General features: G+C 41.8%; 1 protein-coding gene and 2 long non-coding RNA genes across 15 annotated transcripts in view; 2 read left to right on the top strand and 1 right to left on the bottom strand.

Annotated features, from left to right (window-relative positions):
* The window catches only part of ARHGAP28 (Rho GTPase activating protein 28), a 196,520-nt gene extending 193,859 nt beyond the window's left edge, over nt 1-2,661 (top strand). For all 6 annotated transcript variants that reach the window (XM_086682497.1, XM_086682496.1, XM_086682498.1 and 3 more), the window contains one exon: nt 952-2,661. In XM_086682497.1, coding sequence (XP_086538623.1) covers nt 952-1,046 — 95 coding nt within the window. In that variant the 3' untranslated portion in view covers nt 1,047-2,661. The remainder of the gene's footprint in view (nt 1-951) is intronic.
* Nucleotides 1-25,423, top strand: part of LOC147575507 (uncharacterized) — a 299,228-nt gene that overhangs the window by 227,520 nt on the left and 46,285 nt on the right. For 2 of the 5 annotated variants that reach the window (XR_015242457.1, XR_015242456.1), the window contains exon 1: nt 22,312-22,830. The exons of 1 other annotated variant lie outside the window; for it this stretch is intronic. This is a non-coding gene — a long non-coding RNA (uncharacterized LOC147575507). Of the gene's footprint in view, nt 1-22,311; nt 22,831-22,859; nt 23,297-24,320; nt 24,933-25,423 lie in introns of those variants that run through there. 2 more of the 5 variants (XR_015242455.1, XR_015242460.1) reach the window with 2 other exon arrangements.
* LOC147575508 (uncharacterized) lies at nt 13,978-22,227 on the bottom strand. Of its 4 annotated transcripts, none has more exons than XR_015242461.1 (4): nt 22,047-22,227; nt 21,506-21,568; nt 17,373-17,859; nt 13,978-16,313 (listed from the first exon to the last, which is right to left on the bottom strand). It is a non-coding gene; the product is annotated as an uncharacterized LOC147575508 (long non-coding RNA). The 4 variants fall into 4 exon arrangements; XR_015242463.1 differs by having other exon boundaries at nt 17,441-17,859; XR_015242462.1 differs by having other exon boundaries at nt 17,718-17,859.

The following is a 25,423-nucleotide window of genomic DNA, read 5'->3' as shown; positions in this document are numbered from 1 at the left end:
TTGCATGTGCTCTTTTCCCAGAATGCTCTCCTTTAGAGTGTTCATTTCTCCCTCCCTCACCTCTTGGAGGTGTTGGCCGCTGTGTCACCTCAAAGAGACCTTCCGGGATTTCACCCTCTCTAGGTGTGCCTTCCCGGTTTTTTGTTCTCTCATGTTCTCATCACCGCCAGACTTACTTTATATTATGCTTGCTAGTTTGCTGGTTGCCTTTTACCACTTTGAGAATGCAAGTGCCCCGAGGGCAAGTGTTTTTGATTATCTGATGCATTTCTGTAGCCCTAGCCCCTGGAATAGTACCTGGAATATAGTAACTTTCAAGAACAATTTGATAAATGAATGAGTGAATTAAGCAATCAAATGTTGGTAGTTTTGTTTGAGAATTTGGTATACATTTCAAACACTGTACATAAAGATTTTCAAATGTATTTGCCTCATGGAATGATTTGTTGTTGTTGTCGTTGTTGTTGTTTTCATTTCTAGATCTCCTGCCCTTGGGCATTGAATCCGTAGTAAAGAAACAAAATGACCTTTCCTAAAATGAACGTAATTTTAATCTTTTCTAGTCCTGGTCAAGTTACTATCTGTAAAACCATTTGAGGACATGTATTATTTTATAAATGATCAGTTTATATCTTAAATAAGTTCTTTCCAGATTTTCCTACTTGATGTGGTGAGTCTAGGGAACAGTTTGCCTGTAGTTGGTATGTCTGTGTTTTTCCACAATTTTGCATGGGATTTATGTGAAGTATTTCACAGTCAGAAAGAAACAAAGAAGGGATAGAGGAAGGCAAGAAGGTAGGCCGACTAGCTTTGCTAAGGAAATTTTAATATGTATCTACTTACTTTTGGCTGAGATATTAGCCTTATTTGAACTTACCAACACACACATGCACATGCACACTTAGAAGTGTGCACCATCAAAAACATCCTCTGATTTTCTCTTTCCTTTAGGGCAGCATTGCTTGGATCCAGATGCTTATATATTGGATGTATATCATGTCAATCCTCAAGCAGAGTGGGTGATTAAACCCCAACCAAGTTTTTGAAACACCCTCCAGGATGGCAGCTATCATGTATCACATGCCAAGAAGATTCTGCATGTGGTAGGGGAAAAAACAAGACTACTTTTGACATGTTTGCTCCAATAACTCTCTTGGTGTTTCTCAGCCCAAGTGGTGTCTCCCAGCGTTGTCAACATGAACCATGGAGGAGGCACTGGTTGGCTGTTTGAGCTGGGGCTTTCTCCTATGATTCCTTGATAAGAGTGAAGGAAAGATGATGCGATCCTTCCAGAAGAAAGGCCAATCTAGGATGTGGAACTCTAATCATTTCTAGTACTTTGGTTTCATATCAGAAATGAATTTGGCCCTATACCTAGAGATAAGAAATACTTCTTTATGTAGCAAATGCTACCAAAGACAAGAGGTAGAAGAAAATTGTTTTCATACCTGTGTTATATACATAGGTGGACCTTTTTGAACAAGAATGCCAGAAATATCAATAATTTTTGCTTTGTAAAATAATCCAGATCTACTTTTCAAAGGGAATCGGTTCCTAAAGTTATGCATACAATATTTATGCTCTGACTTGCTCCCAAATTGGAGGAGGGCGAACTCCTGTTGAAGGAACACTGTATTGTTATGTATGTTGTACTGTATTATGACTATCAGCATTCTGGTGCAAATGACCATTTCTCTATCGTGGACTATTGAAAATTGATAATTTTAAAGCTTTTCTGATGAGCACTGGTCCGTATAGCAAAGGTTAGTCTGAAAGAGGGTGTCCTTATTCTTTCGTGACCTTCTGCGTGGTTAATAGTCACAGAACCACTATTTTCTCCTCATGATTCTGGTGCTCAACGAATAGCTTTCTCTGTGCCAGACACAGATTTCCTTTCCTGATCAAACATACCATTTTTTATATTTCACAACTGTAGATAGTCACTTCTGCCACCCCAATTTAAAAATATAGAACTGCCTTTATCCAACTGTTCTTTATCCAAGAATACTGAAAAATAGTGTCATATCCAGATTTTATATGCTGTAAAAGCATATTTTGTTTCTGTTCATCAACCATAGACATGGCCAAGCACTGTGGACTAGCCTCAGTCTTTAAAATCAGATGCAGTTTTGGTGAGCTGGAAACTGTCTCACTGTGAAGATCCTGTGGAGGCATTTTCCAGACCGGCACTTGGTGAGAACATACAGTTCTCCACGAGCTAACGGAGAGCAAATCTGAAATGTGCCAGGGGGTCAGACGGCTCTGCCTTTCATCTTGAGACTACAGATACAGTTCTTCTAGGGTCAGTAGAATTGGGGACAGAAATCTCATTTATCCCACATGCATGCTTTGGATTAGAATCCACAGATTGAGATTTTGATGAATTTGTATCAATTTTAATGAGATTTAATGCTCAGATGACTCTCTTTTGCAGTTCAAACAATAAAGTTGCTCACAGATACAGAAGACATTTCATCTACTTACCAATTCTCAAAACGTAATGTGATGATAACTGAAGCCCATGTATAGAAGAAATCTTTTATATGCTGCATTATGCCTTGATATCTCTTAAAACATTGTTTGTATTCACCATGTAGATAATTGTGTTTCTGGCCACTAATATTTTGTTATATTTTTATAAAAAACTCAAATATCCATTCATTTTATTTGTTTGAGAATTTTTATTTCCTGTGCCTGAAAACCCATTTTGAGATAAATGTGTTTTATCAGTTTTTATTTATTCCTACATTTCATCAGTTTTCCATGGTTGGCTAATCAATGGCGTGCAAGTTTACATAATGAATTTCAAGAGTCCAAAAAAATGCTCTTATCATTTTATAATTCAGACTACAGGAGTAAACATTTTACTTTATGCAGTTGCTAACTTCCAGGACATAAGATGGCGGTAATTTATGCCCACACACATGGAAGATAATCTTCAAATTAGCTATCTTATACTTCCATGTACATATGAAAACAGGGACTGGTTTTTCTTATTGTTTCCTATATTTCAGAATCATTAAATTCTACCGTGTTTACATAGAAGATTTACGGATCATAGTCATTTAATTTTTTGAGAATTTTCCTATCTTTGAATTGAAAACACATTAGAACCTATACATAAGTTCTAAACGTTTTGAGATTCACTCCACTTATCATTTTGAAATAAGTGGGTAACAGATGACAGGTGAAAAACAGTAAGTTTCTGAGTTTCTTACCCTCCTTTGTGTGGTGTCAGATGTCAAAGATTCAGCTGAGTAAATAGCTTTAAATGAATCACCTGAATGTATTTAAGGATGTGTGACAACTTTCAAATAGCTATGTGATATGGAAGGCCATGTCAATACCACTATCTTTGGATACAACTTTTGTTCTTTGTCCTAGGATAACTGACTGATTTGAGGAGAACTTCCAGTAGACATACAGACTAATTTTGTATGAGTAGAGGTTCTTTTTACTCAATTTATTCTTAAAGAATAAACAAACCTCTACAATTACAATTCAAAAATGTCTGTCAAATAATTACTGAAACTATTTTTGCTTTTTCAAGGGTTGTTTTAAAATAGTTATAGTAGTCAGTAAAATTGAGTAGTATGTTTGCAAACAAGAGAAGACTCAGATCCCGGGCTTCTAGATTCAGTTCTCACTAGCTTCCCACTTAGGAAAATAATATCCAGGAAAGTATTAGAGGAAGTTAACATTTTAGTGACACTTACCCAGAAAATAAACCTAGAGCTGGCTCATTGTTTCCTGCATTCTGTGGAAGAGGATCCCTTTGTTTAGCAGCTCTTGGAGGATATGATTCTTGGATTCAGTGATCTTCAAATAAACTGGAATGTTAATTTCATTACAATGGGTATACAGTATAAACTACCTCACTTGCCTTTCTTGGGAAAAAAATTAATGGACTTTAACAGTTTTTGTTACAAACTGTCCCTGAGTCTTATTATTATTTAAGTCACTTCAGTTAGCTTTCAATGTGCATTTAATAATACACATTTAATGATGTAAAATATTTTTAGCAAAAGCTTTAAAGCCAAAAATACTCTGTAACTGTGACCTGTGGTATACTCTGAGAGAATTTGTGTCCCTTAGTCATTGTCTTGTGTGTTTCACCACGTTGCAGTGCAGGTTTTCAAGTGTAGGAATTAAGAGTCATCTCTGCTTTCCGGCATTTTTCAACTGCTTTACCCATATTGCACTTGACAGAAAAGCAACATGAGATTGAAATTCCCTTCTTTCTATCAAGCATATTTCAACTGTTTTTCACAAATGTTTAACATGCCTGAAAAGAATATATATTATGGGATTAAATAGTTCCTAGTTTCTGACAGGCATTTTCAGCTATTTTCCATAAATATGTCACTTAATAAAAAATAGTGTGACATGGATTAAAATGTTTCTTTCAAACATTTTAAATGGTTTCACACACACACATAACCTTAATTTAAAAACAAATCTTTCAGCCATTTTTCAACTATTTTCTAAAACTCTGTGATCTGATTAAAAAATGATTTAATGTCACAAGAAATGCCAATGTTTTATGTTGTCTCCCGTTGCAAAAGTTAATATTAATTCTTTTGTCTTGGCTTCCATTGTTAAATATAATATGTATGTTGCATTTATCCATAAAAATAAAGAGAAAAAAAGAAAAACGTTGTCCCAAGAATTCTTATGTTCCACCAGTCTAAGGGCACCATGTGCCTGGTGAAAGAATGGGGGCTTTTGAGGGGCCTGGGTAGCTCAGCTGGTTAAGCATCCGACTCTTGATTTCACCTCAGATCATGATCTCACGGTCATGAGTTCGAGCCCCGTGATGGGCTCTGTGGTGGTATGGAGCCTGCTTAAGATTCTGTCTCTCTCTCCCTCTTCCCCTCTCCTACTCTCGAGGTTGCACTCTCTCTCTCTCTCTCAAACAAACAAACAAACAAAAAAAAAAAAACAACAGGGCTTTCAAGTCAGCAGGCACATGTGTGAGCCCACTCTGTCACTCATTTGCTGGATGGTGGCCTTGTGCAAAAGCCATGTGGCACTATAGTAATGGATGGTTATGATGTTTTTAATGTGTCTTTAAAAAACAACAAAAAAAAAAAACACAAAAACTTTTTCAATGGATACAGAAAAGACATTTGACAAAATTCAGTACTAATTCATGATATTTTTTTGTAAATTCAACATTGTACAGTATATCTTGTGCTAAAGGCAAGAAAGAAAGGCAAAAGATTAAAAAGAAAATAGTCTCTATTTGGAAATGATATGAGGATTTATGTGGAAAAGGCTGAATATCTTCAACTATTAGAACTAGTAAGATAATTGGGGCGCCTGGGTGGCGCAGTCGGTTGAGCGTCCGACTTCAGCCAGGTCATGATCTCGCGGTCCGGGAGTTTGAGCCCCGCGTCGGGCTCTGGGCTGATGGCTCAGAGCCTGGAGCCTGTTTCCGATTCTGTGTCTCCCTCTCTCTCTGCCCCTCCCCCGTTCATGCTCTATCTCTCTCTGTCCCAAAAATAAATAAACGTTGAAAAAAAAATTTTTTTTGAAAAAAAAGAACTAGTAAGATAATTAAGCATGGTCATGGCATATAAGGCTATTACGTAAAAATCAATAGTATTTATTTGAAGGTTTTTAATTTATTTGAGAGAGAGAGAGCACACGCACACATGGGAATGTGAGCAAGCAGGGGAGGGGCAGAGAGAGAGGGAGACAGAGAATCCCAAACAGGCCCCATGCTGTCAGTGTAGCACGAGGTGGGGCTTGATCTCACAAACTCTGAGATCATGATCTGAGCCGAAATCAAGAGTTGGACACTTAACCGACTGAACCACCCAGGTGCTCCAAAATCAATTATATTTTTTATATTAGCAAACAATTGGAAAATAAAGGTTTTAACTTCCATTTCCCATAGCATCAAAAAAGTTTATGGAAAAACTAAAACATACTTTTGGTAGAAATTAAAGAATAGCTAAATAAAAGTATAGACAGATCATGTTTCTGCGTGGGAAGAGATGGATGGAAGAACATTGGCAAGATGTCCGTTCCCCACAAATAGATCTGTAGATTTAATGCAATCCCAATCATAACACCAGTAGGCTTTTTAGGTAGAAATTGGCAAACTAATGATAAAATTTATATGGAAATGCAAAGGATCTAGAACATCTAAAGTAATCTTACCCCAAAAAGAGAACCAAGTTACATTTAGAATGAGGGATTTCAAGACTTACTATAAAGCTACAGCTATTAAGATAATATGATACAGTATGAAGGTCAACACCTACATCAATGAAACAAAACAGCACAGAAGGAGGTGCTCACTTACATCATCATTTGATTTTCAGCACAGGTGCCAAAGTAACCCTATGGAGAAAGGAAACTTTCTGCAGAAGGGGCTAGGGCAACTAGATATACATATCACAAATTCATCCAAAGTGGATCAGAGAATTATAATGCTTGAAACAATGATGCCTTCAGAAGAAAACACAGGAGACTAGCTTTGTGACTTGGGAATAGGCAAAGCTTTCTTAGGAACAGAAAGCAACACTTTTAAAAGAAAACAAAATTTGCTAAATTAGACTTCAACAAAATTTAAAACTGCTGCTTATCCAAAGGGACCATTAAGAAATCAAGCAAACCACAGATTAGGAAAATAGATATTTGTAAAGTATATGTTTGACAAAAGACGGACATTCAGGATATATAAAGAATTCTCTAATGAAAAACAAGCACATTTTTGAAAAGGGCATAAGACTTGAACAGATACTTACATGAAAGGAGATAACACAAATGGCTAAGAAGCAGATATAAACACGTTCAACATCATGTGTCATTAGGGAAATGCAAAACAAACCACAAGGAGATACCACTACATACCCACCAGAATGATTAAAATTAAACAGATTGATCACTTTGAGGGTGGAAGAATCAGAACTCTTATACTTGCTGATACAAAGTAGGGCAGCCATTTTGGAAAGGGTCTAGCAGTTTCTCTCAGACCAATTATACAACTACCAGCTGCTGAGTACAGATAACAACATAAATGAATCTCAGAAACATTATGCTGAGTGAAAGAAGCCAGACACAAAAGATACATAGTGTACAATTCCATTGACATGAAACGATAGGACCAGCAGCACTAACAAGTGAGAGGGGAGAAAACCCAGAACGATGGAGCCTCTGTGGGGGTGGGTATGGAGACTGGGTGGAAGGGGCATGGGGCCTTTCCAGGGAATGAAAACATTCTATATGTGCCATCCAATACAGGACCACTGGCCAGGCCACATGGGCATGTTGAACACTTGGAATGTGACTAGTCTGAATGGAGATGTGTTCCAAATACACACCAGATTTTGAAGACGTAAGTAGGAAAGAATATAAAACATCTCATTAGTAGTATTTTACTATTACATGTTAGATTCTAATATTTTGTATATTTAAAATGATGTATTAGTAAAATAAATTTCAGCAGTTTCTGTTTACTTTTCTAGTGTAACTACTAGAAAATTCTAAGTTATATATGTGACTTGCATTACATTTCTATGGGATAGTATTGTTTTATATTTTGATAAGTGTTTGGGTTACAAAGATGTATATATTTGTCAAAACTCAGTGAATGTTTACTTACTATTCCTGCATTTCATTATATGTAAATGCTACCTCAAAAGACAATAATTTGCAAATAAGAAATATTGAACTTAAGGTAATGATATGCATCCTGGGGCATTTCGGGGGAAGTGTATCGGTGTCTGTAATTTATTATTGTGAAATGTGTAAAAATAAGATAGATTGATGAATCAATAGAAAGATAGATATGCTTCAGGCCAAATATAGTAAAATACTTCCGATGGAAGGGCAGTAGGTATACCAGTATTCAACGTAATATTCTCTACGCTTGAAATTTTCTGTAGAATTTTGAAAAAAAAAAATTCTTAACATAAAAACATAAAAGCAGATTAAAGAGAATCAGGACTTTGGGCAATGCTGGGGTTCCCCTTAGATGTTTCTTTTTATCTTCCCTGTAGTAAATTACACTTGCTCTGGGTGGGGGTGAGAAGCAAAGGGAATGAGGAGAGTATGCTTTTGAAAAGTTTTATCTGAACTATGTCAACTAGCAAGCATGTGTATTTTTAACAATTTGCTTATGAGCTTATAGGTAACAGTAATTCATTCCGAGTATTTGGTTAGCAACCTCACCGTAAGTTCCTTCACTGTGCAGCTGCGGGCCGGTGCTGGGGCGTAACTTGTGTCCTTAAATGACAGGGGCTTCTCTCCCATCAGTGACCCTCACTCACTACATCTCACTCCACGCCACCCCAGGGCTCCAACCCAATGACTTAACAACGATCTGAACATAGAAGTACCAAAATAAGGGGCGCCTGGGTAGCTCAGTCGGTTAAGCGTCCGACTTTGGCTCAGGGCATGATCTCACAGTCTGTGAGTTCGAGCCCTGCGTCGGGCCCTGTGCTGACCGCTTGGAGTCTGGAGCCTGCTTTGGATTCTATGTCTCCCTCTCTCTGCCCCTCCTCCACTCATGCTCTGTTTCTCTCACTCTCAAAAATGAATAAATGCTAAAAAAAAAAAAAAGTACCAAAATCAATAAGAACATACCCATCACTAATAATCAGTGAATCCACCACTCTACTAATCCATTGTCAAACAGGGTTGCAGAAGCTATTTTGTAGTGTCCTAAATCTTTCAATGATGCAACAACTTTTTATTTTATTTATTTATTTACTTTTTAATGTTTATTTTGTTTATTTTGAGAGAGAAAAAGAGTGCGCATGAGTGGAGGAAGGACAGAGAGAGGGAGAGGGAGAGAATCCCAAGCAGGCTCTGCACTGTCAGCCCAGAGCCCGACGTGGGGCTCAAACCCACAAACTGTGAGATCATGACCTGAGCTGATACCAAGAGTCAGATGCTTGGCCACCCAGATCTGAGCCACCCAGATGCCCCATTGCTTTTTATTTTAAAGGAGTGACTTATTGCTTCAGTTTAAATAACAGATGTTTTGGAAATAGTTACAAAGTAACCTGCCAGTTCTAACAAGCAAGGCACAGTTATTCCATTCTCAATTATATTATCAGTTATATAATCTCTAACACTACAACTCTTGATTCAGCAATACAGTAGTTCAAGAAGTATTATATAGTGATGCATATAATAAACACAAAATATACTGAACATAAACATTTAACACCCTCCATGTCAGCTTAGCAAGTTAACATCACTCCATGACATTTTGCCCATAGTTATAACCAAAAGGTTCACAAACAAATCTCAGGACACCTGTGTGCCATTAGCAACCTCTATTTAAAGGAACGTAAGAATTTACAAATTTCAAAAGCTTGCTTGACAAGCAACAGATAACAACAACAAATAACAGTAACTCGCTCATCTTTTGGACACCATGTAAAATCATTATGCGGAGATTTCAAAGAGGTCACCATGGAGCAGTCGCAGGTGTTTCTCTGACGTTGGGTCTTCTTCCTCCGTAATTCATACAGAGGGATGAGTCTGAGGAATTATTTTTTCTTTGGTCTTTCTGTACCCAATAGATCCAGAACCACATATCCACACGCTGCACTGCCCATTATGTGGAAGCAAGGGTTTTCTGTTCCAGGAGGAGAAGGTTACAAAACTCATGGTTTGAAAGCATAGATCTGCATCATAAGATCTACCTTTTACTAAAAACAATGCTCCCCAGTAGTACAACTAACATATTCTCTTACCAGGTTCCCAGAAGCAAGAAGCCAGAAAGTTAACCTAAGGTCAGATTTCCACAGAGACAGAGAAAAGGTCACGTCAACCCTTTTTTTTTTTTTTTTTTTTTTTTACAGTCTTTCCCTCCATAATGTATGTTCAACCCAATTAGCATACAAATATACAAGGAATACATATATGATCATTAGGATTTGGCTTTTTCCATCAGACAGCAATCTTCCCTTCATCTCTTTACCAATCCATTTACTGTATATCCAATTAATCTTTTTTTTTATTATTTTTAAAAAAAATTTTTTTTTCCAACGTTTATTTATTTTTGGGACAGAGAGAGATAGAGCATGAACGGGGGAGGGGCAGAGAGAGAGGGAGACACAGAATCGGAAACAGGCTCCAGGCTCTGAGCCATCAGCCCAGAGCCCGACGCGGGGCTCGAACTCACGGACCGCGAGATCGTGACCTGGCTGAAGTCGGACGCTTAACCGACTGCGCCACCCAGGCGCCCCTATCCAATTAATCTTAATAGAGCTCCAATTATCTTTATCCTGGAGATGTTGGATTTTTACATCAACCAAGAGTACATGATAGTTGAACCCATCAAATCTTGGTGCTGCAAAATTTTTATCCAGTTTAGCAAAAATATCCCCCTTTAAAACATTCCATACTTAGCATGTCTCAAAGTGAATTTTTAAATCTCTATGCCAAAATCCATTCTAACCATATGTTAGTTTTTTAAGATCTCAGTTAAGAGCAACAGTTTTTAGTTCCTCAAGTCAAAACTCTTGAGTCCCTTGGATCCTTTCTTGTCACAGCCCACATCAACCCTTTGGGAAACCATGGGGGTGACCAAGTTTGAAAGCATAGCCACATCCCAGTCCTAAATGAACACAGGTAGGCCCAAGTCCTTCTGGCTTGAACTTGTCAACATTTAGATTTTGTCATTTTACCTCTAAAAATAGCCTGTCATTCTCCTAGAGAACATTCCACTTTCCTGGTGTCTGTCACTGGACAGCAGCAGAGGATTCGGCTTCTATTCCAGTACCGGTTGGTGCCAGCTGAGCTGCAGAATAGTTGAGGTTTCGTTGCTGTTGTTGTCCTCTTGTGTTGGAACTGAACTCTCCAGCAGACAGATGTTCTTCAGATCACTCCCTCACACGGGGACTGGGGGATGAAGGGCCTTTAAAGCTTTTCCCAAGGCCATGGTTGAAGTCAGATGCCCTGTGGTCACACACCCAGGAGCACACTGGGGGACTTTGGGGTGACTGGGAGAGAGGTGGGCAGGGAGCACTTCCTCATGCTCCTCATGCTCAGATGCCTATGCCCTAGGTAGGCACGTGGCACTCCATTTGCTTTTTTGAAACTCTCCTGGAGTGGGCAGAGGGCTCTGAGCCCCCCAGTATAGATGGGAGCCCGAGTGGGGGCTGGCACTCTCTCTGCTGCTCACTGCTAGATTCAAGCCCCAAATGTGGGGACTATACGCTTCTAGAAGGGCTGCATCTATCTCTTGCAGCTCAAAGGCCCTCCTTGTCTTTCTCAGCTTCTCTCAAGGTGAACAGACTGGGTTGTCTCTTTTTGAGTCTCTTTCCCACACAATACACAAATATGGCTTCATTCCAAATGGTTCATTTATTCCCTTGGATGTAACTCCTGGCACAGAGAATGGACACTGAAAAACAAACGGATGTGCTTTCCCCACCCTTTCTCTTTCTTGGGGCATCAGGTTAATCTGTTGGGAAGATTAATGGATTTGTCCTCCCATGGTACAGATTCTTGCCTTGTTGCAATGAGGCTTTTTTTTTTTTTTTCCTGTTCCATGGCTAATGAAGCGGTCATTCCTAGGCACCCCGTTAACCTCTTCAAGGACACATCTAGATTATCTATTCCCATGGTTCTTCACTAGGGAGTGCATGCTGTCTTCTTTTGGCCATCCCAGAATGTTCTGAGCCCAGTTGTAATTTCTGTTGGATCAACTGTGCCAGGGAAGGCAAGGGAGTTACCTCAATTCCAAAGATCTCTGGCAAAGCATACAAGCAGATTGAAAAGAATCAGGAGTTCCAGGGATGCTAGGGGCTCCCATAAGATGTTTCTCTTATCTTTCTGGTGGTAAATGACGTGTTTTCTGACAGTCCAGAGAGAAGTTGGAAAAGGGTAAAAAGGGTACTGTTTAACATTTTAAGTTTATTTATTTTGAAAGAGAGAGGGTGAGTAAACATGAGCAGGGGAGGGCAGAGAGAGAGAGGGAGAGAATCCCAAGCAGGCTCTTCACTGTCAGCACAGAGCCAGACATGGAACTCAAACTCACAAACCACGAGATCATGACATGAGCTGAAGTCAGATGCTTAACCGAGCCACCCAAGTGCCCCTGACTAAAAAGGAATTTTAAATACATGCAAAAATATGAATTTCAAAACCGTGTTGTGTGAAAGAAATCAAACATTAAAGAGTATGTACTACACGATTCCATTCACCTGAAATTCAGCAGCAGAAGAAAATCTATAGTGATAGATTATCAGAAAAGTGATAGCCTCTTATACGAGGGGCTGACTGGAAATGGACCTGAGGTAATTTTGTTGGATCCTCCACAATCAGGCCCGACCTGCCTAGTACTCTTTCCCGTTACACCAGGGTCCCTGTTTCAACTAGGGAACTTAGATCTCTCATGTCCTAATACCACCCACCCTGTCCGCGACAGTCCCCTTACTACAGTGAAAGTACATTGTCCGCTGGGCTGTTAGAAGTGCTCCTATCATACAGTCTACAAATACTAGCTACAATACTGGTTACAGGTACCTTTTTAGAGCCTTCCCTTTCCTTTCTACCCCACTGTACCATAACTTAGCCCTTTACTTGATAGTGCTTTAAGGTGCACATATGCCTTTTGGTCCTAGCCATCTTGTTATTTTGAGAGTGTGTGTGAGCAGGGGAAGGGCAGGAGAGAGAGACTATCAAGCAGGTTCTCTGTACTGTCAGGGCAGGGCTGGACACGGGCTCAATCTCATGAATCATGAGATCATGACCCAAGCTGAAATCAAGAGCCAGATGTTTAACTGACTGAGCCACCCAGATGCCCTGGTCCTAGCAATTTTCATAGAGCATTTTCTCCATTTTCATCTTGCCATCCAGTTCAAGTGCTAAGTTAGCACTTAATGGATAAACATTTGAGAAATGTTCAATATTTCATCGTGTCTCATTCCTAAATAGCAGGAATGTTAGAGACAGCTGCATAGATGGACTGGATATATTCAGTCTATCTAATATTTTATCACAGAAGACCTATTTGTTGGGCCCTATCCTCCTGGCAAAGAAGGCTTTGTTTTTAGGAGCTTTGACACAAATCAAAGTACCTGGGAAATGAATGCCTTGACAACTTCAGTGGTATTTCTCGGGGACTCGAGGGATTGACGAGCAATAGAAGGGACTAAGAAAATTGTAATTGAATATAACTTTTCATTGCTCTGCTCCTTTCATTTTGAAATGTGGGTGATTGCTACCAACTAGCAACCATTCTTCATCTAGCACACATTTCCCCTCCAGGAGCTTATGAGAAAATAGCCATCTTGTTTTATAATGTCAGGATAAAATGAGAGTATCAACTAAAGCTAAAGCTGTGAGGAAACGAAGAAAAACTGGGGAAAAATGAACAAAGATTTAGTGAAAAAATACACTGGAGAATAAAAAGGGAAGTCTATGGGATACAATTGTAATTGGTCCTGTTTTTTTCCATAATTGATTAATTAACCAGTATTTCATTGAGGATCTTCACATCTGGATCCAAAAGTAACATTGGGTTTGTAAATGTCATAATTTCCTTACCTTGTCTCGGAGCTGGGATTATACCAGACTTGCTGAATGGGAAGAGTAGCTTTCCCACTTTCTGGCTTCAACTTTGAAATAGCGTGTTAAAGGTTTAAGAGGAGGTGGGAAGAGAGGGGTTGCAAAGGGGCATGAGGAAACCTTTGGGGGTGATATGTCCAGTATCTTGAATGTGGTGATGGTTGCAGGGAGGTATATGCATGCTAAAACACATCAAACTGTACACTTTAAAAAATTTTTTTTCAACGTTTTTATTTATTTTTGGGACAGAGAGAGACAGAGCATGAACGGGGGAGGGGCAGAGAGAGAGGGAGACACAGAATCGGAAACAGGCTCCAGGCTCCGAGCCACCAGCCCAGAGCCCGACGCGGGGCTCGAACTCACGGACCGCAAGATCGTGACCTGGCTGAAGTCGGACGCTTAACCGACTGCGCCACCCAGGCACCCCTCAAACTGTACACTTTAAATATGTGAAGTTTATTGTATGTCAATTATACCTCAGTAAAGCTGTAAAAAACATTAGGCCTGGGCTCTGTGCTTAGACCCTGAAATATGGCGGCGGTACGTTGAATTCCCATGCCAAATGGACCCTGGGAGAGAACCGTGCTTTGCCCACTGCCATTAATGAGAAAACGCCAGAAAAGGCTTACCATAGGGAAAGTATTAAGATCATTAGACTGTCAAGAAGGACAGTCGAGAATATCTCCTGTGAAAAATGATAATTTCCAGTGGAACAATTTCTGGAAAGAGGCAGGATCTTTGTGTGCTCCTTCCCAGTATTTCAGACAGTACAAGATTCCTCAGGCTTAACGATTTCAAAGCTAGTTTGAAAGAGAAGTGTGTTACCTTCACACTGTTTCTTCAGCATGTACTGCTACAGTCGTCGGAATTACAGGTGCCAGATCACAGTTAGCACTGGATCACAGTGACAATGGAAATGACTTTAGGAGGCCTATAGGTTGCTTGGACACGCAACCTGTTGGGACACGTGGGGGTATAAATAGGGCTTTGCTTTAGCCTTCCTCGAGTTCCAGATGAATGTGTCAGCTCAGCCAATGTTCCTTTTATGAATTCTAAATGGATCTGAAACCACAATTTGACCTTCTTTAGGAAGCAACTACCAAAGCCAGCCTTAAATAATTTAAGAGGGGAAGGAAACTTGAAGCGCTAGACAAAAAGAACCCTATCTGATCTTCCCTGCAACTGCTGTAGGTGTTAGAAGAGATGAAGTTTACATTGCCTTTGACAGATACAGAGGAACTTTTGTTACCGCTATAGAACAATTCTGCAACAGGAAGTATGAGCTCCTTCCAGAGAGACGGTGTGGTCAACGCGGTCCACACAGAAAACTGCTCCCGGTGTGGACCCAGGTGGCGCAGTCAGCTGAGTGACTGACTTCAGCTCAGGTCATGATCTTGTGGTTCATGAGTTCAAGCCCCGCATTGGGCTCACTGCTGTCAGAGCAGAACCCGTTTCAGATCCTCTGTCCCCCTCTCTCTGCCCCTTCCCCTGCTTGCTCACTTTCTCTCTTAAAAATATTTAAAAAAAACAAAACTGCTTCCAACCACCAGCACAGTGGGTCAAGAAAGCAGACAGTTTAAACCACCCACACAGATTTCAGTCCCCAAGAGGGGTAAGTTTCTTAAACATGTTTTCCCAACAAAAATCGGCATGCATAGTCTTATAAAAAGGCCTAAAACTAGGAAAAAAGGGTTTTTAGAAAGTCTTCCCATTTTGTGCTCTCTTGCATCTTGGGCTTGCATAAAGTTGCTAGACAGAGCCCCTGGCCTTCCATTGGCAAAGGGTGACATTGCTCAGACAACCCTCGCAAGGATGTCTGCCTTCTGTGACTCTGGAAATGAATGGGGAAACTCCAGCGCTCACCTGGATCAGAAGAGGGCCCCCGCAGATGCCCACACTTGCTGGCTGGCCCCTGGGGTAGAGTGCTTGATGGTGCCCTCCAAACCAGACCGATCATGGATTCTTCCCCAGAGGAGACGTGGCTGCTGCCTCCTCTGGGGGAAAATGCTCTATCCATCTGCCTTTAGTGAGGAACACTTGCTCAAGATAAACTGATCAAAATAAACCAGTAAAAGAAGACATATCAGGACACAGAGGTGCGAAATGACATGCCAGAAGCCTCCACCTGAAGCTAGCCTGCTTCCCCCAAGACCCCACGATAGAGCTACATGCACCAGAGGCAGAAGTTTTGTCTGAAGAGGAAATGACATGCCAGTGTTCATGAAGAGCAAAGACAGTCTGAAAAACCTACTAATGAAACAAACTCTCCAAGCCCCATCTGGAGAAACTGCATGAACTCTCACATTTACTATAGGAATTCTTTTCGGCCTGCGTCAGCTACGACCAGCTCATCACTGATCCTGAATCAGCTGTCACTGAGGTCCTACCAAGGACAATTGTCTGAAGTCAGGAAAATCCACACACAGAGCAGAACGGAAGTCCCAGGTCAATACCTGGGCCTGGTCTGTGGAAGAATGAACACAATTTGCGAAAGAGTTCCTCACACTTCGGTGCTCCTCAAAAAGCTCGCCGGTGGGCATGAGGCTATTGAAGGTTCCGCTGTGACCGCGGAGGTGGGGATACAGTGACGAAATACAGGAGACTGAGGGTAAGGCCAGCATTTAAAGCCCAGCCGCGACCTCAGAGGACCTGACGATCCGTAAGAACTCCGTGTCTGTTCAGACTGCGCGGGTTTCTCTGGTATATTGATGCCTTCTCATTTGGGGGTGTGTTTGTTCCCCGAAGCGGTCTTCCTTTATCAGAAGATTCCCCTGAAAATTGTAAGGCTCGTATTATAATCTACTTCTCTAAAAGCTCCCAGAAGTAGGAGTACTAGCATATTCCCATCAGGTAGTTCTTTGTATCTTTAAAATTTTTTTAATTGTACCCTTTACAATTACACTTTATTTGGGAAACTGGAAAAAGGCTTATTTTGGCAAGACTTACCCATAGAACGGGGAGCCCCAAAGGATAAAAATGTCAGGGATTAACAAGTTCTAGAAGTAAGTCCACAAAAGCATTAGCTTCGAAGAAAATTTGAAGGTGTAACTAAATCATGGTTTCGCTACCTGCCACTATTGCCCTTTGAGGCCCGCTAGTTCTGTGTCGTGGGGGACTCTCCTGGGCGTGGGAGGCTGGTTAGCAGCCTCCCTGGTCTTTACCCACTCGACGCCAGTAGCACGGCCCCTTCTCCCTCAGTTGTGACAACCAAAGTATTTCCAGACAAATGTCCCCTGTGGGACAAAACCGCCCCTTGCTGAGAATCACTGAAATGCATCTCTTTCATGCATGTGATATCTGTCTGGTGGTATAGTATTCTACTCATGTTCTATTTGTTTCCAGAGAGCAAAGAGCCATATAGATTACTTTCCTTGATGTTATTTTTCTGTCTCTCTCTCTCTTTTTTTTTTTTTTTAAGAAAAAGCTTATAAGCTTTGGGAAAGAAAAAAGAAAAAAGAAATTTAGATCTGTTTTGCGTTCAGAGCCTCTACCATTAGGCTGGAAAATGTAAAAGCGGGCCATTCTGCCCTGTGTTTCTGGAAAGGCTCAAAAGGAAAGTACATTTGCAAAGTATTTTTCACAAGAGGCTTTGTGAACAGCTGTAACTATGAAAGCCCCAGATACTGTTAAGAGGATGATGGGCAGGTCTTACGGATTAATCTGTGAAACTCAAGAGGAGAGATGTAATTACTATTTTAGAAAAATCACTTCACTGTCTGTGGAGACCTCATAGATGTAATGACTGTCACGCAGGGCACTGTACAAAACCATTAACAAACTTATTCCTTCCCTCTAGGAGCGTGGAGTCCCAAACGGATGAAATCATGCACCTATAGTCCGTCCTTCCATGTCCCGCCCTCCTCCTTTGCTGACCAGAAGGGTGTTCACCAATATTCACTTTGGACAGCCTGCTCTGCCTGAGGACAGAATTTGAGATTCTTCTTCCACTTCCACAAGGTCAGGGTCTGGGCTGTTGGGCAGGAGCAGTGGAATGACACAGCTTCTGTACTATCAAAGGCATTAAAAGGTGTTTTATCAGCTCTACATTAGTGGTTAGACCTTTCCCACTCCATCAGAGTAGATGATTGGGATTTGGTACTAGGCATGTCTAATGTTTCCTAACTGCTCTGTTACTGGTGGTAGGGAGAAAAAAACCCTGAATATTAAGCACCCACCTTGCCAATTATAATCTCTAATACAATGGCATCCACTTTGGCAATGCTGATATCCAGAACGAGGCCATTCTCTGAGGCGGTATGAAAATCCAGTGTTGATGTTTACATCCCACTGGACGTTGTAGCTTTTCTTGACTGGCACCTAACAAAGATAACCCTGAGATGAAGTAAATGTAGCTTTTGAAGAAGACACACCCAATCATTGGGGCTGAGCCAGACTAGAGCAAGAACTGACATATCTTTTCTCCTCTATTGCCAAGTAAGCATTTGGTACCCAGCAGAGGTTAGCATTTTTGACAAGTGCCAATCATCAATTCCAGGACAATATTATTCAAAGTGTGGTCTGCAGGGGTGCCTGGGTGGCTCAGTTGGGTAAGCATCCAATTCTTGGTTTTTGGCTCTGTTTGTGGGATCGAGCCCCACATCGGGCTCTGGGCTGACAGCTAGGAGTCTGCTTGGGATTCTCTCTCTTCCCCTCTCTCTTTGCCCCTTCCCGACCCCCTCGCTCCCTCGCTCTCTCTCTCTCTTTCAACAGATAAAGTTAAAAACAACAACAAAGTCCAACACAATGTAGGCAGAAAGAACAGGAGGAAGCTTTAAGAAATGTGTATGTAATAATGTGATATATTTTCCCAAAGCCCCAGGACATGATTGATGAACTCAACTCATCGAATAGGGTACAGAGCAGTTTGGGTGGAACTTGAGTGGTACATGCATGTGACAGGGGCACAGGAGGACCGCCTCACGCTTCATATCATTTTAAGATTTGTCAGCTATAATCCAACATTGTTGTTATAATCACTTTGACTTTTAATTACGACTTTTAATGTAAATACACACATATTTGGTAGCTGTACTAGGCAAGTAAATTTGTCTGACAAAGTGTTAAAACCATAATGTGATTTATGGAAAAGTACTAATGAGTCGTGAATGAAACGGATCCTTAAGTGACATTTACTTACCAAACAAATCCAAAACAAAAAAGAAGTCTTTGAGAAAGAGAGTTTTGAATCAAGAGGCTGGCAGAGCAGATGTTCCGTATTACACTATAAGCATTAAAGCTTTTGGGGGGCTTCACAGAAAATTGCTCCTCAGGTTGCTAAAACTAAAAATCCACTGATAATTACTGGAAGATTAGCAAATGATTGCATCAGAGATGCTTGCTTAGAAGCATTAGGTGAAACACAGGGAAAAAATGGGGCTCAAGAATCACTTTCCAATCACATGTGTTCAGAAACCGGCTGTTAAGAATTAAGACCAACCATAAAATACATCATGTTGCCTGTTTTTCACTGCAACTCGGCAGCCACACAGATCTTGCTAAAATGAATTAATTTGAACACAATAGTAAAATGGTAGGATTCTCCCCGCCCCTCTCCCCACCCCCACCTAGCTTTATTGCTAAAAGCAACCAACTCTGTACTGAAGAAAACCATGAAGGATTACATTGTCAACAAATGTGCTTGGAGTTTAAGTTTTGAGTAGGAACGTGCTCTGATGGGACCCCTGCAATGAGAGAAAAGCACTTTGTAAGAGTTACCCAGATGGAGAGCTTGCAACTGACCATAATCAGTCTCGAACTCCCTTCATGGAGAAACGTCTTGCTATGAAAAATGTCAGCTTCACTAAAAAGTATGCTTAGTGATGCAACAAAAACTAATGTAAATTGAAGATTATTATAAAAGTGTAAAATTAAAATTATAAATTAAAATGATAAAAAATGTAATAATATGGAAGTTGAATCATAACAGGTACCACATGCTGAATTAGGATCTTTATGGAGCAAGAAAGTTGTGTTAAGAATGTCTGAACTGTAAGGCAAATTCATGTCATAGGTTTCTACAAAATAAGAAGTTAATTTGGTTCTAATTTTTTAAAGTGTACATTAGATAGTCTCGCTTATTTGCTGCTATCCTCAGTATTTTAATGGTTTTTATACTTCCATGCAAAGAAGTATGGCAACATGTTTTGCCAGTAAATATCTGATTGAAAGGGAAAAATAAAAGCTTGGAAGAATATACCTTTACAGATTTTTGACATGTTCCATCACTTAATAATGACTATCAGTGAAGTAGGTGATGAACTTAATATTGCCAGTCGGCAAAGTTACATCTTACAAGTTTGACAAAATGCTTTAAATTTTATCTTTTCATTACAAGAACAGGCATATGTAAGAAAATCATGGTTCTGCCTTTTACTGAAAGGTGATTTCAATAAAAGGTAGTTGAAATATAACTATGAAATAAATTGTGGAACTAGTTGATGGACTGAAAATGAGTTGTGAAAATTTTCATTTTGGATCTAAGTTAAAAATGAGTATCTTGAACTTGCTGAAATTAATCTCCTCTTACACTGCAATCAACATACCTCTATGAGATTAGTTTCTCTAATGAGCTTTCAAAAAAAATTTTTTTAATGTTTATTTTTGAGAGAGAGACAGTGTGTGAGTTGGGGAGGGATAGAGAGAGAGGGAGACACAGAATCTGAAGCAGGCTCCAGGCTCTGAGCTGTCAGCACAGAGCCCGATGCGAGGCTCGAACTCACAAACCATGAGATCATGACCTGAGCCGAAGTCAGATGCTTAGCCAACTGAGCCACCCAGGTGCCCCAAACCCAAATTAATTTTAGATAAATTAGCAAGAAGTAAACACATTTGTGGAATGAAAAAAATGCTACAAGCATAGTAGGGATTCTTTGTCACATCTGTATCCATACTTTCAATGAATGTGCACTGGTTTTAAAATTCTTTTTTTCCTGTTTTATTTATTCTTATGGTTAATAAAATGCAGGTTCATTCTGTGGTCTTTAATTCAGAAAACTGGGTATGTATTATGTCTGTTTTTTCATTTCATTTTTCTAGTAAATCATTTTTATAGTATTTTATGAAAAGATCAGTCCACTACAGATAGGAAATTTTTAAAAATTAAAACTGGTCTTTCATTATAGACAATTTGAGAGACAAATTGCTTAATATTACGTCTTCCCACAACTCTCCTCTATGCCCTTTTTAATCTAGGTCAAGTTTTCATCTCTTTGTTTCTAGGCACCTCCCCTCAATCTTTCCTCCCCCCACCTCAAGGGATATTTACATGTTGACAGGACTCTTTTATAGGTAAAAAGGCTACTTAAGGCTGAGAAATTAAGCTATAATAACGAAAAGCCTGTAGGTAGAGTCGATTATTGGAATCAGCAAATCTCACTGTTGGAGTTAGAGGAAATATAGCTCAGTATCTTGCCTAAATTTGGAGTTGGTTCTATAAAATACTGATAACAACAAAACCCACAGGATTTAGGTTTTATAGTGCAGTGCTGAGAGAATAGACTCTGGGGTCAGTCTGAATACATTGAGGCCTGGATTCTGCTCCAACCTGCTGAAAAGCCTTGGGCAAATTACTTAACTTCTCTGATAGCAGCCATAGTCTCTTCATTTGTAAAACCAGAAACAGTTGATGTAAGGATGAAATGAGACTGCATGTGGAAAACCCCTTCATATTCTCAGCTGGGAGTCAGTAATTGTTAGCTCTTGTCACCCTTACTGTGCAAAGCATTTTCACAGCGGCCATCAAAGTCAACCTCCGCCACAGCTATGAGGTAGCAGGGAAAATATCCTTATCAACATTTCAGAAGTGAGGAAATGCAGCCTTGTAGAAATAAATGACCAACTCAAAACCAGAAGCAGAGACACTTCTCATTTCCAAAACCATGCTCTTTCCACCATGGGGCTCATCCTTCCCTGCCAGTGATGGCCTAATCCCAGGAATGGGGTGTTCTGTCAGCTCAATCCTTACCTCCCCAATCACGTCTAAATTGGTCTCCTCGCAGCTTCCATCTGTTGGGTCTGGCCGTGCCCTCTGAAGCAAGAGAATAAAAAACGTATAGGACACCTCGAATCCCAAAGAGAGCTTGTCTGCTCCCAACTCCACACTAAACGGCTGGAGCCTCCCGCCGGAGGGGCCACAGCCCAGGCTCCCCACCACCCTCAGCTGCCCCCATCTGCCCCCATCTGGAGACTGGGCGTCCTTTTGCTGCCCACAACCTCTCCCCAAGTTCCCGAGTCTCTGAGAAACTCCCACTAAGAGATCAGGGGGCCACATAAGCGGGGCCCGTTCCAGCGCTGCCTGCACACACTCCTGTCCCCTCTTGATCGCTTTATCTCTCTAAGGCCACTCTGGGTAAATAGAATTATTTTTACTCCGCTCTCCAATCTACTGAAAGAGAGATTATGAAAGGATGACAACTAGCTTCACCAGCAAGCCCGCTGATGCCTCAGCAATCACTTTCGACACCTCTTGGTGAAAAACGACTGTTCGAAGCTTCTCTCCCCCGCACCTCTCGGGACTCGCAGTGGTCTGGCCTCTCTCTTTAGGGAATAACCACGTTGAAGCAGACCTTGATTGTAGCTTGGGGTGGCTGCGGTTCCCTGCTTTCTACAGAATCGGACACAAGCTTGATATGAATGACCCTGACCCCAGGTGTGAGCCCCAAATTTCACAACCCTCCCAACCGCTGCGCCAACGGCCACCAACCGCTGCAGGTCGACCCGCCCACTCCGCTCAGCTGCCACGCCCACAGCCAGGCTGGCCCCGCCCCCGCCGGCACTGTTTCCCCTGCTCTCTGACCCCGCCCCTCTGGTGCATATAGGCCCCTCCCACTCCTTCACGCGCCAGGCCGACGGCCAGGCAGACTCCACCCCCGCCGGGCGCTATGGTTCCCAAGCCACGCTCCACGCCCAAGTCCCGCCCTAGCCCTCAGCTGGCGCTGCCTTTCTCCTCATGGCCGGTGTTGGCCAGCCTGCCCGCCATTAACAGCCGGTTGGGCCTGAGAGTCGACGCTTCCAGTGCCTGGGTGCGTCCTTGTCCTCGCCTCACCACGGTGGCCCAAACGGCGTGGCTCTGAAGGACTCTGCCCCGTGTTTTCCCGCTCTCTGTGTGCTTAAAGAGAGAACGAGTGTGCGGGCCGAGAGAACGCCGAATCTGCAGAACCCCGCGGGGCCGCATATTCCTTCAAGAGTCCGAGGAAGCCGACCCGAGGGACGGGCGCAGGGCTGGCTGTGGCGTGGTCGCTGCCGTCGCGCCCTCGGCCGGATCGTGTGACTCCTGAGACTCGAGACCCGGTGAGCAGGCGGACGGGTCGGGGGACGGTGGTACCCCGGCCGCCCCGGGGCCAGACGGTGGTTCCCGCCCGTGGGTACCGTTCCCGCCGAGGACCATTCAGGGCCTGGCAGTGCCCGGGCCCCGGTGCGGAGATCCCGGCGGGGCCGCGGCTGGTGGTGTGAGGGGCAGGCCGGGCTCCGGGAGAGGGGGAGGGGCTTGGGGTGAGGCTGGGCGTCCGTGATGAAACCCGCACCGAAGCGCAGCCGCTTCCCTGGCCGAGTGTGGGCCGCCCACTTCCTGCAAGAGCCACGGTGCTTGCGGTAGGAATGGTGTGTGTCGTCGAGTGCCTGGGGCAAGTGGGTGAGCCATCCACAGCAGCCGCCCCGGCGTCCACAGCCCCCCGCTGCCCAGTGGCGGAATCATTAGATTCGCGCGGTGGCCTAGGCCGGTTAACCTGGGACCCGTGGACATGGAAACTCCATGGAAGTAAGTTGGAAAAAGCGAGGTGGGAATTGGAGACAGAATTGCCAGAAAGAACTTTCATGTTTGTCGGGATGTGCCCGCCCTCCTCATTTTAGAATCTTTGCACAATCTGCCCAGCAACCTTTTAGTCTACCCCCGCCCCGCAACTCCCGCCTCTTCCCCCCCCCCCCCCCCCCGCCCATGCCAGGCATAGTACTTCCTGGTCATCGTTCAGAAATCAACACTTAGCATCGCTTTCTCAAAGGAAGCCTACTCTGTCCCCCCAGAGTACCAGTTAGATCAGGTCCTCCTTTCATAGGCTTGTGTATGTAGTACCCATCTTAGTCCCTCTGGCTCCTGTGGCAAAAATGCCGTAGACTGGGTGGCTTATAAACAACAGAAAGTTACTTCTCATTTCTGGAGGCTGGAAGTCCAAGATGAAGTGCCATCATGGTTAGTGATGTACCTGTTCTAGGTGGCTGACTTCACCTTATGTCCTCGAATGGTTGAAGAAGGCAAGGGCCTACCTGCTCACTACTACCCCTTCCCGGTTCCCCTTGGGGGGGGGGGCTTTTTTTTTTTTATAAGGACACTAGTCTCATTGATGAGGGCTCCACCATGATGACATAATTACCTCCCAAAGGCCCCCACCTCTTAATACCATCACTTTGGGTTAGCTTTAAGGGTATATGTTGGAGGGACACATTCTCTATTTTGTTAGTGCTCTTCAGAGTTTGTCATCATGATGTTTTGAGATTTCTTTTTAAAACTTGATGTCTCAATTATCCCACTCCCCACACACAGGAGAGAAAACTCCATGACACTGGGGGCAAATAACCTGTTTTGCTTAAGGTGGAGTCCCTAACATCTAACCCAGTGGCTGGCATCGGGTAGTTGCTCATTAAATATTTACTGAATGAATGAATATAGTCTTTAACACCTTGAAAGTATAATGATAATCTTGTGACTGCTTTTTTTTTTTTTTCTGTTGTTTATTATCTACATCTGATGATCCCGGAGAGCCATTTATGGACTAAACAAAACTCCCCCAGGAGTATCTTGATTAATGTTGCTTAAAGAAAACTTTGTCAGCTTTGATTAAGGAGCTAGGTTGATGTTTCCAAAGGTTTTAGAATAATGTTCAGGTTACTTATGCTCTCTGTTACTAGGTGTGAAACATTTCATGAAGGATTTTGACACTGAACCTTCCTTCTCTGTAAGATGGGAAAACTTACACTTTCCTGCTTGCTGCATGAAACCATTATGGTAAAATGACATTATATACATAAGAGCATTTTGAAAATTCTGGAACTCTGAACTCTAGAAATTTAAAGAAATATTTTGTTATTATTCTTTTTCAGTAATTGATCCAGGCCCCACTTCTCTACATTATGGTTTGTTTACAGGTTATGTTACTCATAGAACATGAAAGTGTTCTCCTTTCTTTTAAATTTTGGTTTCTTTTTTTTTTTTTTTTTTTTTTAAGTTTTTATTTACTTTGAGAGAGAGAGAGAGAACAGAGGAGGGGCAGAGAGAGTGAATCCCAAGCTCCTTCCACACTGTCAGCGCAGAGCCAGATGTGGGGCTCAAACTGAGAACCGTGAGATCATGACCAGGCCGAAAATCAAGAGTCAGATACTTAACCAACTGAATCACCCACGTACCCGGGTTTCTTCTTAAAGGTACTTGCAGATGCACCCAATCTTTTTATTGTCTGTGCCACAGCTAAGCTCTTAATGTTTTATTGGCATGCTATATTAGCATGCAGTGTAATGCGCATTTCCTTTTGTTAGTTACCCCTGGAAGGCAAAAACCAAAAACACAGGTATAAAATGTGCCATTCTTGACTAATTGACACATAATATTTAAAAGCAATTGCAACTTGAAAGTTTCTGCAGAATGCTGACCAATGTTCACCTGATAAAACCCATGAGAAACCTTTACAATCAGGCATAAGTGTTACATTTTTTTTCATTTACATGATATAGTACCTGTAGATTTTTCACAAGCCTTACTTCTCCTTTTTTTATACACATTTCCTTACTTTATAATCTTTTAAATGAATATGCATATATTTATATATAAGTATACAATCTCATGCTTAGTATGGTAATTAACAGCAAGGGAATAGGGAGAAGTATACAGATAGGA

Source organism: Puma concolor, chromosome D3, assembly GCF_028749965.1.
Source record: "Puma concolor isolate L17-30 chromosome D3, mPumCon1.1.hap2, whole genome shotgun sequence".
Taxonomy (NCBI): Eukaryota; Metazoa; Chordata; class Mammalia; order Carnivora; family Felidae; genus Puma; species Puma concolor.
The sequence above is the reverse complement of the archived record's forward strand: the minus strand, read 5'-3'. Positions and strand labels throughout refer to the sequence as shown.